This window comes from Diorhabda carinulata, chromosome X (assembly GCF_026250575.1).
Source record: "Diorhabda carinulata isolate Delta chromosome X, icDioCari1.1, whole genome shotgun sequence".
Lineage (NCBI taxonomy): Eukaryota > Metazoa > Arthropoda > Insecta > Coleoptera > Chrysomelidae > Diorhabda > Diorhabda carinulata.
This window is the reverse complement of record NC_079472.1, coordinates 30,563,550-30,577,808: the sequence shown is the minus strand read 5'-3', so window position 1 is coordinate 30,577,808 and position 14,259 is coordinate 30,563,550. Positions and strand designations below refer to the sequence as shown.

Below are 14,259 nucleotides of genomic sequence, written 5' to 3'. Positions count from 1 at the left end.
ATTTCCTGCGCCTATTCGTTCATACTTTAAAGGAAAGGTGTTAAATCATTAAGAATAACCAGTTTTAGTTTAACGGTATTAATAATTTCAGTAACAATATAAATCTTTTGGTGTTGAAGAAAAAACGAGATGGATTCTATTTTGAGTGACTAGTACTGGTTATAATTATTAAAAAAAATTTTCTTTACATTTTTAGAATCCTTTTACTTTCAAAAAACATCTCCTAAAGTTTCATAGCGAAATTCGAAATAATAAGAAAGTTATAAAAGTTTGAGCGCGCAGGCGTTTCTGAGTTCTACAAGCGATTGACAATTGGTTTTAAAAACAACCGCCAATTGGATTTTTTTTTCACAATTTCTCATTTAAAAGTAATAAATTACGATATCAACTACCCTTCTATTTAAAAAGTTATTAGAATTTTTTGTTTCGTATTTACCAAATTCGAGATTATCTCAGCGCCATCTATAAAATGATGTTTAACACTTTTTTACAAAAAAAAAATAATGAGCAAAAAGTTTCATATGGAATTAAAATAAGAAAAATGAAAAAAAACTATTTAATTAAGCGTCTCTTAAAAGTTGTATGAATTAAAACAAAGAATGATAATTCACAAATGTCTTTATGATAAAAATGAGAACAAAAAAAAAGATTAAATCACTTAAAATATGAAAAATATTGTCAAATATATCTAATGGAGGCGTTTGAGGCTTTTTGGATGTAGATATTATCAAAAAAAGTGAAAAAAATGAGGTAGAACATTGAAAATTCAACCGATTTTGAAAGATATTTCACTTAAAAGTTTGTCGACAAGTTAAAACCAGTAATCAAGTTGTTAATTGGACACAATCTACTAATAATTTAAATCTGGTATCATTAGAAAAGGAGAACCATTCACAAATGGTGAATATATCGATGATTGCTTCATATCTGCATCTGAATAACTGTTTGGTGATATCAAAACAAACCGGAAATCTTGAAAAAGATTTTCCTTCATCTTTTACCGGATAGAATAGCTAAAATCTCGTCCAAAGACACGGAATAATTGAGGTTTATGTCTTCACAAGATCCAAAAGAGGATTTTCTACGATTGGAGATAAAAGATATAGCAAACGCCGTGCTTTGAAGACAATTGTATCAATTTGAATAAAACTGTTCCAATAGCAACTAATAGGATCAAAAGTTGAGGTTATGAGCTTGCTAATAGCATCAACTATCATCACAAGTTTAAGCAATTGTTGAATTCAGTGGTCCAACCAACTTTTTCATAATGCTTTCCGAAGATAAAGGGTTAAAACGTTTTGCTATGTGTTTGAATGAAATAAATACTTTCCCAAATGAAATAGGTATTAATCAACATGAATTAGAAAGCGATTAATGGTTGAAACAACTTTCCTTTATGGTGGATATCACATCTAAGATGCAACTAGAAAAGAAGCCCATGGTAGCCGGCCAGTAGGTATCTAGAGGAGCACCGATATACCGATTTGTAAACATAGAAATTGCCTCCATTTATGGGGAGCATATAATATTAACTGATGTACGAGTTTGCAGCAATAACCTTGGAAGGATCTCGAGCAGAAGGCTACAAGGATTTATTAAAATCTGAAATCTTACGCTCAGAAGATAATTGCGATGTTTGCAATTTAGCTTTGAGAAATCAGCTCATCCCAATTTCTACCTCCTTCGAAAAAGTTTGATCTAAGATCATTATATTCTTCAAATATTTTTATTTTTCGTAATTTTTTCCTTTTTCTTATCTCATTATAAGTTCAAAATGGAGTATAAAGGTTTTCGAGATATCGATACTTGAAGTTTAAGGAACATAGCCTAACTTCACTGGAGTTTTGTGTTTAAAAACACTCGATATTTTTATATTTAATAATTATCATATTTAACTGCTTATTTTACTTAAGAAAACAGAATTATCGAAAAAGTTATTTCGAATTAACGTTCGGTAGTGATTTCAAGTATCGATATTTCGAAAACGAAGCGAGATATCGAAACATTTTATTCGTTTTATTGACATTTATAGGTTATGACAAGAAATAAAAAACAAATCATCTCTTTCACTGTAATGTTTACATCTTATATACTGTAGATAACTAATGAAAAATTTTTTGAATAACTTTAAGAATATTCACTACTTTATAAACGTTGTTCGGAGATTAGGATGACAAAATGGCGGCGGTGACGCCACGCGCGTTATTACTAGAAATTTCCGGTTTTAGTAGCTGCTAGATCGAATGAATATGAAATCATATAATTATACAGTTCTACCAACTGTCAATGATAACTTGAAATATCTTAGTTTATCTCATTTGTTTGATAATAGAATTTGCATTTTAGCAGCTGATCGGTGACATTAATAAATTTTTGTAATGTCAACGGATGTGACCCACGTCACATACAAATTTGTAACATGTGTAAAAAGAATAATAATTAAATAAAAAACGTAAAGTAATGGCGAACGAATCGAGTACAACTTTATACGTAATTGCGGAATCCGATTCGTCGGAGTGGTCATCGAGCGAAGAAAAAGGTCAACAAAAACCGAAACCGATCATCGAACCGATTTTGAAAGAGAAAAAGGAAGAGGTTGGTAAAACGAAGAAGAAACGAAAACGCACGATTTCGGTATGTCTGACTCATTGTAGATACGACGTTATCCGAAGGGTCGCTCAGAAATACAATTATCGTGAAGTACTCGAAGGAGAAAATTGGAACATGTACTGGACCGATCTGTCGATTACAGTTGATAGGTGTAAGGATATGAAGAGGTTTCAAAAAATCAACCATTTCCCTGGTAAATATAAATTTTTTAAAAATTCAAACACACTCTTCTAAAATAAAATATTAAAGTTTCCATTATCGTTTTTTATATCCTACAATTCGAAATCTCGAGGTCTTGATCTGTTAATTTATGTATAATTAAATTTTTTAACATCTAGTAGTTTGAAATTCCCATCTTGGTCATACTTAAAAATAAATTTGATGAGCTCTAAGAAATGTTTTTGGTAACTTGACAAGAATATTTGAAACCGGTCAAAATTTTTGCCCACCCCGTTGATTTGTCCATTATTCCTCAATTGTAAATCATTTCTTCGGTGTTTATGATTGTAGTTTAGTCTCACTGAGACGCAAAAACGTATTCCGATTAATACTGTTTGAACCAAGACATGTTTATTGTTTTCCTTTTTGCAAATCAAACTTTTAAGTTTTGAAATAGCTAAAACCGAGCAACTATCATTTGGAACTCATGCATCAGTCTTCGTAGTTCATAAATTACCATCGAATTGAAAATTCTTCGATAACTTCAAAATTATGTAACTACCAGGAGTTTTAGTGGAAAAAAAACGTGATCAGTAAAATTAGATCAATGAATCTAGGGATGAAAAACATATAAATTGGACGCTTCAAAAGTGGAAGAGAGTTTTATGAAGTTTGAAATTTTTGGTTCTAAAAAATAGTGTAATCCCGACTGTAAAACACGGCGGAGACTTGATGATCTTTCGGGGATGTTTTAAAAGAAGATCTACTGGAGAATTGATAAAAATTGAAGGTGTTTCATCGGCAGAAATCTTTTTCCAGCATGACAACGAACGATCCCAAAAATTTCTCGAAACTATGCGAAAAGTATTTGAAATAATTGAAAAGGAAGAATGTACTGAAAATATTGATTTTGCCTAATCTCAACTCAGAATTCAGAAAGCAGTGTCCATTGGAATATCCCCCAAAACGAATGGAATCAAACTAAAACCAAAAATTTTGACCTGTAGTGGTCGGGATTTAGATCCATCAATATCTCAGTTGGATTTGAACTATTGGCATAGACGTTTTCTCTTTGGATTTCTTGTCTTCTTCGAAGTTGTTGTACAAATTGGCTCTTAAAACTTCTTCTTCAGCTATGTGGAGTTGTCATTTCAACACGAGGTTTGAGATTAAAAAAAAAAAACAACAAATCAAGCTTTTTTAGACCTGCATGCAGAGCTTAATAATTAAACCTCTAATTCTCCAAGTTTCGTAGCATTTTTTCGTTTGAAATATAGTTGTTAATGAAATTTCCTCATACCAATATTCATTTCAGGGATGTTAGAAATATGTAGAAAAGATTTACTAGCCAGAAACCTCAATAGAATGTTAAGATTGTTTCCTAGAGAATACAATTTCTTCCCTAAAACTTGGTGCTTTCCTGCAGATCTGGGCGAAGCTATAACCTATAGCAGAGTTAGGAAAAACAAAACTTTCATTTTAAAACCGGACGCTGGTAGTCAAGGTCGTGGGATTGTGATAACTAAAACGCTAAAAGAGATACGACCGTGCGACAGGGGAATTTGTCAAGTATACATTTCGAGACCGTTCCTCATCGATGGTTATAAATTCGATTTGAGAGTATATACTTTAATAACCTCCTGTGATCCTTTAAGGATTTATATTTATAACGAGGGATTGGTTAGATTCGCTACTAGCAGATATAAAGAACCTAACGGTATTAATATAACGAATGTTTTCATGCATCTAACTAATTACGCTGTTAATAAACACAGCAGGACTTATAATCAGGATGCTGAAGGTGGTAGTAAAAGGAAATTGTCTTGGTTCAACAATTATCTTCACAGTTTACAACACGACGTCGAAGCTATTTGGTGTAGGATCGATGACGTGATAATAAAGACAGTCATAAGCGCTTTTCCGGTTCTCAAACATAGTTACGCAGCTTGTTTTCCCAATCACGATGTAATACCAGCTTGTTGCGAATTATTAGGCATAGATATCCTTTTAGATAAAAGGTTGAATCCTCAAGTTTTAGAGGTGAATCATTCTCCTAGTTTCCATACGGATACAGAGCTGGATATAGAAGTAAAAGAGGCTCTATTAAGCGATATGTTCGCTATGATGAACTTGGAATATTGCGATAAACGTAAAGTTATGAGAGAAGATCGAAAAAGAATCAGGGAGAGGTTATTGAATGGAATTACTTCGAAGGATAATAGTTCGAATGATATTAAAAACTTTACCGATTATTTTAAATTGGAAATGGCGCATAGAGGTGGATTTAGATTAGTTCATCCTTGTACTAATACGGAACATTTGTACGCGAAATTTTTCGATCAAGGACAGAATTCAATTTATTGCGATACCGCATCTAGTAGAGCTAGAGAAGCAGCTCAAAACGCTCTAAGAGACGAGATGCAATTGAAAGCTAAATTAGAAGCGGCGAAACGTATAACTGCTAAAGCTAAAACTGTAACGGAAGGACCTTCGACGAGTTTCGTGAAAACTACGATTCCTTTAAATACAAAAAGTGATTATAACAATTCTTTCGATCCTCAGATGATTGTGGAAATTGAAGAGAAGGAGCGGTTACAAAAACTAGCTCAACGAGATTATCTGGTGAGGAGTCAAGGTATATTGGAATTAATTTACTTTTCGATGAAAAAAAATAATATATTGAGACCGCAAGATGAAAGAAAATACGCGTTGTTCGATAAAATACGACATGCTAGTGAAACTGTTAATAAACAGTTGAATAAAGGACCTGCCATTAGTGATATGTTGGAAGATATCACCGAAAAAGGAGCCGGTGAGGTTCTAGCAAGTCAAAAGGAACTGTATCCGTGGAGGTCTAATAAAGATAAATATCTAAAACAGATCGGGAGAGTTTAGGTATGAAAAATGGAGAGTGAACAATAAATTTCGAAATAATTGTTAAATTTCGTACCATTTGTGTGTGACGGGTGTTTCGAAATTTAATATTTTAAATCGTCGGTGAATGTAACTTCAATAGAAAGGATTTTCATTTATTCACTATGGAGTTTAATTGAAAAAAAAAATATATTAAAAACAGCCTGGTTCGTTTTTTTAATAACCGTTCGGATTTTGTATTATTTAAATTTACTTTTTCTTGAATTCTGATTAAATATATATTTTACAATATGTTTCGCTTATTTTTGTAAGTTACAATTAGTATATTAATACAGGGTGGCGTTTTATTACGAATTTTAAAAAAATATATAACATCACTCAATAAGTCGTGTGACTGACACACAGATGGCGCGGCATTTCACAAATCCGTATGACGTTTATAAAGTACCAACTTTCAAAAGACAATGTGTCAAATTTCATGACATTTCGATTGGTCAGAAAAAAGTGACAGCCATTCGAGTGAAACTACTTTTTTATTTTCAAAACAATGGATTTCATGGAAAAAATACTGTACAAGTTCAGTAATAGGTTTGAATAATATTATCCGGAATACGGTCTATCGAAAACAACCTTTTGTTTTTGATTTGCTGAATTAAAACGTGGTCCTACAGACACCGAACGTTCTGGTCGTCCATTTAAGGTTATTACTTCAGAAAACATCATAAAAGTTCACGAATTTTTTATATTCAATTGTAAATTCAAACTGAATGAGATTTATGAGATCCTGGAGATATCAAAAGGCATTATCTTTACAATTATGCATGAATATTTGACCACGAGAAAGCTTTTTTCAAAGTGGGTATCGTGTTTACTGATAGTCGATCAAAAATATGAACGTGTTGATGATTCGGAGCAGTATGGAGCAGGAGATATGTGATAATAGATGAAACATGGGTCCATTACTTCACTCTGGAATCAAAACGATCATCATCCGAGTGGATTGCAGTCTGTGAACCATCTCTAAAGCGTCCGAAGGCGCAGAAGTCAGCTGGGAAGGTTACGGCTTCAATATTTTGGGAAACGCGTGGAAAATTTGCGTCGATATGTGATAATAAATGGAACATGGATCTATCACTTTTATTCCGGAAACAAAATTATCATCATTCGAGTGGACTGCAAATGGTAAACCACGTCCGAAGCGTCCGAAGGCACAGAAGTCAGCTGAGAAGGTTATGGCTTAAATAATTTGGGAAGCGCGTGGAAAATCTGCGTTGATATCTGATAATAGATGAAATATGGATCTATCAGTTCACTCCAGAATCAAAATTTTCATCATTCGAGTGGACTACAGTCGGTGAACCACGTCCGAAGTGTCCGAAGGCACAGAAGTCAGCTGGGAAAGTTATGGCTTCAATATTTTGGGAAGCACGTGGAAAATTTGCATCGATATGTGATAATCGATGAAACATGGATCCATTATTTCACACTGGAATCAAAACGATCATTATCCGAGTGGACTACAGTCGGTGAACAACGTCTGAAGTGTCCGAAGGCACAGAAGTCAGCTGGGAAAGTTATGGCTTCAATATTTTGGGAAGCACGTGGAAAATTTGCATCGATATGTGGTAATAGATGAAACATGGATCCATCACTTCACTCTGGAATCAAAACGATCATCATCCGAGTGGATTGCAGTCTGTGAACCATCTCTAAAGCGTCCGAAGGCGCAGAAGTCAGCTGGGAAGGTTACGGCTTCAATATTTTGGGAAACGCGTGGAAAATTTGCGTCGATATGTGATAATAAATGGAACATGGATCTATCACTTTTATTCCGGAAACAAAATTATCATCATTCGAGTGGACTGCAAATGGTAAACCACGTCCGAAGCGTCCGAAGGCACAGAAGTCAGCTGAGAAGGTTATGGCTTAAATAATTTGGGAAGCGCGTGGAAAATCTGCGTTGATATCTGATAATAGATGAAATATGGATCTATCAGTTCACTCCAGAATCAAAATTTTCATCATTCGAGTGGACTACAGTCGGTGAACCACGTCCGAAGCGTCCGAAGGCACAGAAGTCAGCTGGGAAAGTTATGGCTTCAATATTTTGGGAAGCACGTGGAAAATTTGCATCGATATGTGATAATCGATGAAACATGGATCCATTATTTCACACTGGAATCAAAACGATCATTATCCGAGTGGACTACAGTCGGTGAACAACGTCTGAAGTGTCCGAAGGCACAGAAGTCAGCTGGGAAGGTTAAGGCTTCAATATGTTGGGTAGCGCGTGAAAAATTTGCGTCGATATGTGGTAATAGATGAAACATGGATCCATCACTTCACTCTGGAATCAAAAGGATTATCACTCGAATGGACTGCAGCTAGCGAGACATTTCCAAAGGTACAACAGTCAGCTAGTTTCGGTAACAGCGTCGTGAAGATGACTTCATCGACTGTTTGGCAATGTTTCAAAGATAAAGCAAAATTTTAGCGTTGTTTCATATCCATGGAAGAAACGTAAACGAAAAAAGAATCAGAACAATGGTTTGAACAGAAAGAACCGGTTCCAAGGAAGGCAAAGATCGTTCCATGTGCAGGCTTCAGTTTTTTGATATGCGCGTGGGATAATTTTCATTAACTATCTTCAATAAGGAAAAATCTATCAACGGCGAGTATTTTACAAACTTATTGCAACATTCCAATGAAGATATCAAGCAAAAACGGTCTCATTTGGCTAAGAAGTAAGTGACGCTTACACGCTATTGAAATGGCCAAAATTAAAGAATTAAAGTTTGATTTGTTATCTCGATGTATCTCTGATTATTTTCTGCTTCCAGATTTCAGAGAACATCCTCGTAATCTAGCAGATTCCCAATGTTGGCTTTTAGTTTTATATAAATTTGACTTTTATACATATAATTTTTTGGTAATAAACTGTCAGTTTATAAAACAACAATGTATTAATTAAAACCCAAGAATAAATACGCGAGTAAATAGAAAAAAATTCTGTATAATTACTGGCCTCGAATTTTTCGTCATCCCTCGCTTTCTAACCGACGCATTTTCGCGCATTTTTTCAAATCAACTCGTAAGTAAGCAACTGTGACAAATTGGCAATTAAAACCAAACATCTATACGTACGGACCCATCATAAATTCCCTTTTCTGACACCTAATTCATAATTTTTCATAAGCTTAATGAAAGCTTTTAATTTTACAAAAGCCATACCGTTCTCCATTTTGAATAATGGCGAGTTAATTCTCGGACGATTGGCGGGTCCGCGACGTCCAGTTTTGCTTCGAAAAGCATGCGTTTTGATTTCTTTCGCACAGGCACGGTCTCAGTTAAAATATGTAACAGAAAGGAAAAAAAAATCATTTCATGGTTTCCGAAATATATTCCATTAAGATCAATACATTTTGCATATATTTGAACCAATTTAGGTACCTCCAAAACTTGTAAATTGAAGTTTTAGATCCACCCGATGCTTTTAAACGAGTGAAAAGTATGTTTCTGATTCTGTTAGATATTTAAACAGATTAATAGTGTCAAAATAACAAGTTTTACGTTACATATTTGCATAAACCTTGTATAAATTTAATGTACGAGGTTAATCTATTAGTTAAAATAGTCCAATATGATATTTTCTTTCATATAAATAAGATACGGTCCTGTATAGACGGTGCGTTTCGTTTTGATTTATAAGCTCTTAAAAATATGGGTTGGAGCTCCATAAATATGGCCAATGTCTTTTCCCTAATGCCTTTTCTAATCATTGGATAACACTAAAACGTTCTGGTAACAACAAAAAAATTGAATTTGATATATGGAAGTTTGTTTGTGACGAGAAACTTGTGATAGTCGCTCAGGAAATGGACGTCGGAAAAACGAATGTTTCGTTTTCGTTTGCTACGATTCTTCCATCAATTATGTGGTCAAACAACCCACGTCTTATCTGTTAATATATTTAGTCATTATCTGGAGTCTACTTAACATTTAAGATTCATAGTTTTTATGCAGCAATATTATTTGATTGACTGTACTATACATTATGATCAACCGTTAACTAAATCACGTTTTTCTCGATTCGGGTATTAAAAATCTTCAAGATACTTCGATTAAAATGTTAATTTGTAATAGTTTGATACGAGAATCACCCTAGAAGTACTTGATCTAACCTAGAGATGGCTGTAGTTCCTTTAAAAATATGATGTGACTGACTGTACTATAAATTATGATAAACCGTTAACTAAATTACGTTTTTCTCGATACGAGTATTAAAAATCTTCAAGATACTTCGATTAAAATGTTAATTTGTAATAGTTTGATACGAGAATCACCCTAGAAGTACTTGATCTAACCTAGAGACGGCTGTAGTTCCTTTAAAAATATGATGTCACTGACTGTACTATAAATTATGATAAACCGTTAACTAAATTACGTTTTTCTCGATTCGGGTATTAAAAATCTTCAAGATACTTCGATTAAAATGTTAATTTGTAATAGTTTGATACGAGAATCACCCTAGAAGTACTTGATCTAACCTAGAGATGGCTGTAGTTCCTTTAAAAATATGATGTCACTGACTGTACTATAAATTATGATAAACCGTTAACTAAATTACGTTTTTCTCGATTCGGGTATTAAAAATCTTCAAGATACTTCGATTAAAATGTTAATTTGTAATAGTTTGATACGAGAATCACCCTAGAAGTACTTGATCTAACCTAGAGATGGCTGTAGTTCCTTTAAAAATATGATGTGACTGACTGTACTATAAATTATGATAAACCGTTAACTAAATTACGTTTTTCTCGATACGAGTATTAAAAATCTTCAAGATACTTCGATTAAAATGTTAATTTGTAATAGTTTGATACGAGAATCACCCTAGAAGTACTTGATCTAACCTAGAGATGGCTGTAGTTCCTTTAAAAATATGATGTCACTGACTGTACTATAAATTATGATAAACCGTTAACTAAATTACGTTTTTCTCGATTCGGGTATTAAAAATCTTCAAGATACTTCGATTAAAATGTTAATTTGTAATAGTTTGATACGAGAATCACCCTAGAAGTACTTGATCTAACCTAGAGATGGCTGTAGTTCCTTTAAAAATATGATGTCACTGACTGTACTATAAATTATGATAAACCGTTAACTAAATTACGTTTTTCTCGATACGAGTATTAAAAATCTTCAAGATACTTCGATTAAAATGTTAATTTGTAATAGTTTGATACGAGAATCACCCTAGAAGTACTTGATCTAACCTAGAGATGGCTGTAGTTCCTTTAAAAATATGATGTCACTGACTGTACTATAAATTATGATAAACCGTTAACTAAATTACGTTTTTCTCGATTCGGGTATTAAAAATCTTCAAGATACTTCGATTAAAATGTTAATTTGTAATAGTTTGATACGAGAATCACCCTAGAAGTACTTGATCTAACCTAGAGATGGCTGTAGTTCCTTTAAAAATATGATGTGACTGACTGTACTATAAATTATGATAAACCGTTAACTAAATTACGTTTTTCTCGATTCGGGTATTAAAAATCTTCAAGATACTTCGATTAAAATGTTAATTTGTAATAGTTTGATACGAGGATCGTCCTAGAAGTACCTGATCTGACCTAGAGATGGCTGTAGTTCCTTTAAAAATATGATGTGACTGACTGTACTATAAATTATGATAAACCGTTAACTAAATTACGTTTTTCTCGATTCGGGTATTAAAAATCTTCAAGATACTTCGATTAAAATGTTAATTTGTAATAGTTTGATACGAGAATCACCCTAGAAGTACTTGATCTAACCTAGAGATGGCTGTAGTTCCTTTAAAAATATGATGTGACTGACTGTACTATAAATTATGATAAACCGTTAACTAAATCACGTTTTTCTCGATACGAGTATTAAAAATCTTCAAGATACTTCGATTAAAATGTTAATTTGTAATAGTTTGATACGAGAATCACCCTAGAAGTACTTGATCTAACCTAGAGATGGCTGTAGTTCCTTTAAAAATATGATGTGACTGACTGTACTATAAATTATGATAAACCGTTAACTAAATTACGTTTTTCTCGATTCGGGTATTAAAAATCTTCAAGATACTTCGATTAAAATGTTAATTTGTAATAGTTTGATACGAGAATCACCCTAGAAGTACTTGATCTAACCTAGAGATGGCTGTAGTTCCTTTAAAAATATGATGTGACTGACTGTACTATAAATTATGATAAACCGTTAATTAAATCACGTTTTTCTCGATACGAGTATTAAAAATCTTCAAGATACTTCGATTAGAATGTTAATTTGTAATAGTTTGATACGAGGATCGTCCTAGAAGTACCTGATCTGACCTAGAGATGGCTGTAGTTCATTTAAAAATATGATGTCACTGACTGTACTATAAATTATGATAAACCGTTAACTAAATTATGTTTTTCTCGATTCAGGTATTAAAAATCTACGAGATACTTCGTTTAAAATGTTAATTTGTAATAGTTTAATACGAGGATCGTCCTAGAAGTACCTGATCTGACCTAGAGATGGCTGTAGTTCCTTTAAAAATATGATGTGACTGACTGTACTATAAATTATGATAAACCGTTAATTAAATCACGTTTTTCTCGATACGAGTATTAAAAATCTTCAAGATACTTCGATTAGAATGTTAATTTGTAATAGTTTAATACGAGGATCGTCCTAGAAGTACCTGATCTGACCTAGAGATGGCTGTAGTTCCTTTAAAAATATGATGTGACTGACTGTACTATAAATTATGATAAACCGTTAACTAAATTACGTTTTTCTCGATTCGGGTATTAAAAATCTTCAAGATACTTCGATTAGAATGTTAATTTGTAATAGTTTGATACGAGGATCGTCCTAGAATTACCTGTTCTAACCTAGAGATGGCTGTAGTTCCTTTAAAAATACCAAATATACAATCTATACAGCATATGTTTCAAGTTTGAAGACTCCATAAGACACGAGTTAAACGGAATTTCTATTATTTCACACCCGAAACAAAAAAACAATTAATCTTAATCAAAGTTTGCTATCTCATGTATCCAATTCACCACATTTAGTCCCGTCAGATTATTTTCTGTCCGTTTGTATATTTAATTGAAATAATACAAAATTATTATCCACTTTGATCTAGAAAATTATCATTATTTTAATTATTATTATACTTTTATCGATAGTACGTTTTTGTAATATAAAAAATAACGAATTTCACTTGATTTAAAGGGCCCTTGAAAACAGTAAAGGGTTGAAGAATCGAGATAACAGGAATACTTCAGTCACATCCGATGTAGCATGTATTCTGAAATCGAAAGTTCCCAACAGTGAATCAGAGACGTATTCAAAATTTGTTTAAGGATTTTATATGAATATGAGTTTTCGGATTTTTGATTTGACTATGACTCTCCCAAGCTAGCAATCTATAGAATTGTTCATAAGACGTGTAACCTCAAAAACTGTTTTCCTGTTAAAAGAACAAAGGACCCGCTAGTTTAAAACAACAATCAGTTAGAAAGAAAGCACGAAGAAATTTTTACAGATAGTTTGGTCACAAAATGGAACAGAATCCGAGGTTTGAACAAGAGATCAGAACATTTAGAAGTTGTACAGTCTTTAAACAGGATGTATCTAATATCCTTCAAGTAGAAATTTACACAATGGAAAAGGATGTCGACAAAAAGTGTTCAATTGAACAGAAATACAACAAATTATACATAAAAAACAGACTTAAAGGCATTAGCACCAAAATTGGTAACAGGCTTTCAGGAGGTACTATATAAAGTAAGTATTTGCTGGTTACTAGGGCACCATGAAGTGGCAAATAGGCTTGCGAAAAGCTGGACGAGAGTGACGCCGATGTTATGGACTCCTTACCGATCTTTCCTACATGGTAAAATCTGGACAATAACTCAGAAGAATTGATCAGTTCTCTTTTTGTTTACCTCAGAATATTCGAACATATTAGATGATACTTTCCAAACCAGTGTCGACTAGGAGATTTTTCCATGCAGAACGTTTCGTAGCAATTGCAGAGTGAACAAAAGCTTCATTAACGAATCAACTAATTTAAATCGAGGTTTTATTGGAAAGACTATAAACTATAATTCAGTTTATAATTTACGAAATTTCGAATGAAAATTTCAACACTTTAACCATCAAAAAAGAAAAACAAATCCATCCCTGTAAAATGATATCGACCTAAAAATCAAAACTTCTAAACGAGCGTGAGTGTCTCCTCGACCACTCGGACAATAGACCAGCTCTCATTTTCGACGTTTCCACGTGGCCTCTCCATGGAAACCTTTGACTTAATTTGCTTTGAACCTAATATATTATATATTCATATTATCTGATGTTCCAAACTCTTTGACTGCTTTTAATTTAGTTATAATTGTAATTAATCGAAAAACCCATATCTGTTTTTGGTCATTTCGTTCCCTGTGATGTGTGAAAACGGAAAAGTGGACAAAGCAAGTTAGGTGAAGCCTTTTTAGCACAACTAACAAACTTCAAAGGGTGTTTATTGGGTCAAATATAAACGTATATACTGGAATTATCTACGATCAAAAT

The 14,259-nt window shown here is 33.1% G+C and overlaps 1 protein-coding gene across 1 annotated transcript; it reads left to right on the top strand.

The window, feature by feature from the left end:
- The first annotated feature begins 2,360 nt into the window (after positions 1-2,360).
- Positions 2,361-5,932, top strand: LOC130900936 (tubulin polyglutamylase ttll6-like). The gene is made up of 2 exons (XM_057811945.1): positions 2,361-2,803; positions 4,085-5,932. Exons 1-2 carry the CDS (start codon positions 2,461-2,463, stop codon positions 5,662-5,664), a joined length of 1,923 nt encoding a protein of 640 aa, XP_057667928.1. The 5' UTR covers positions 2,361-2,460; the 3' UTR covers positions 5,665-5,932.
- Positions 5,933-14,259: the final 8,327 nt, after the last annotated feature.

Excerpts from the sequence above, each read along its gene's own strand:
- LOC130900936 (XM_057811945.1), top strand. The coding sequence starts at position 2,461 with ATGGCGAACGAATCGAGTACAACTTTATACGTAATTGCGGAATCCGAT. Across the intron at positions 2,804-4,084 it reads AAAAATCAACCATTTCCCTG|GGATGTTAGAAATATGTAGA; the intron begins GTAAATATAAAT and ends TATTCATTTCAG.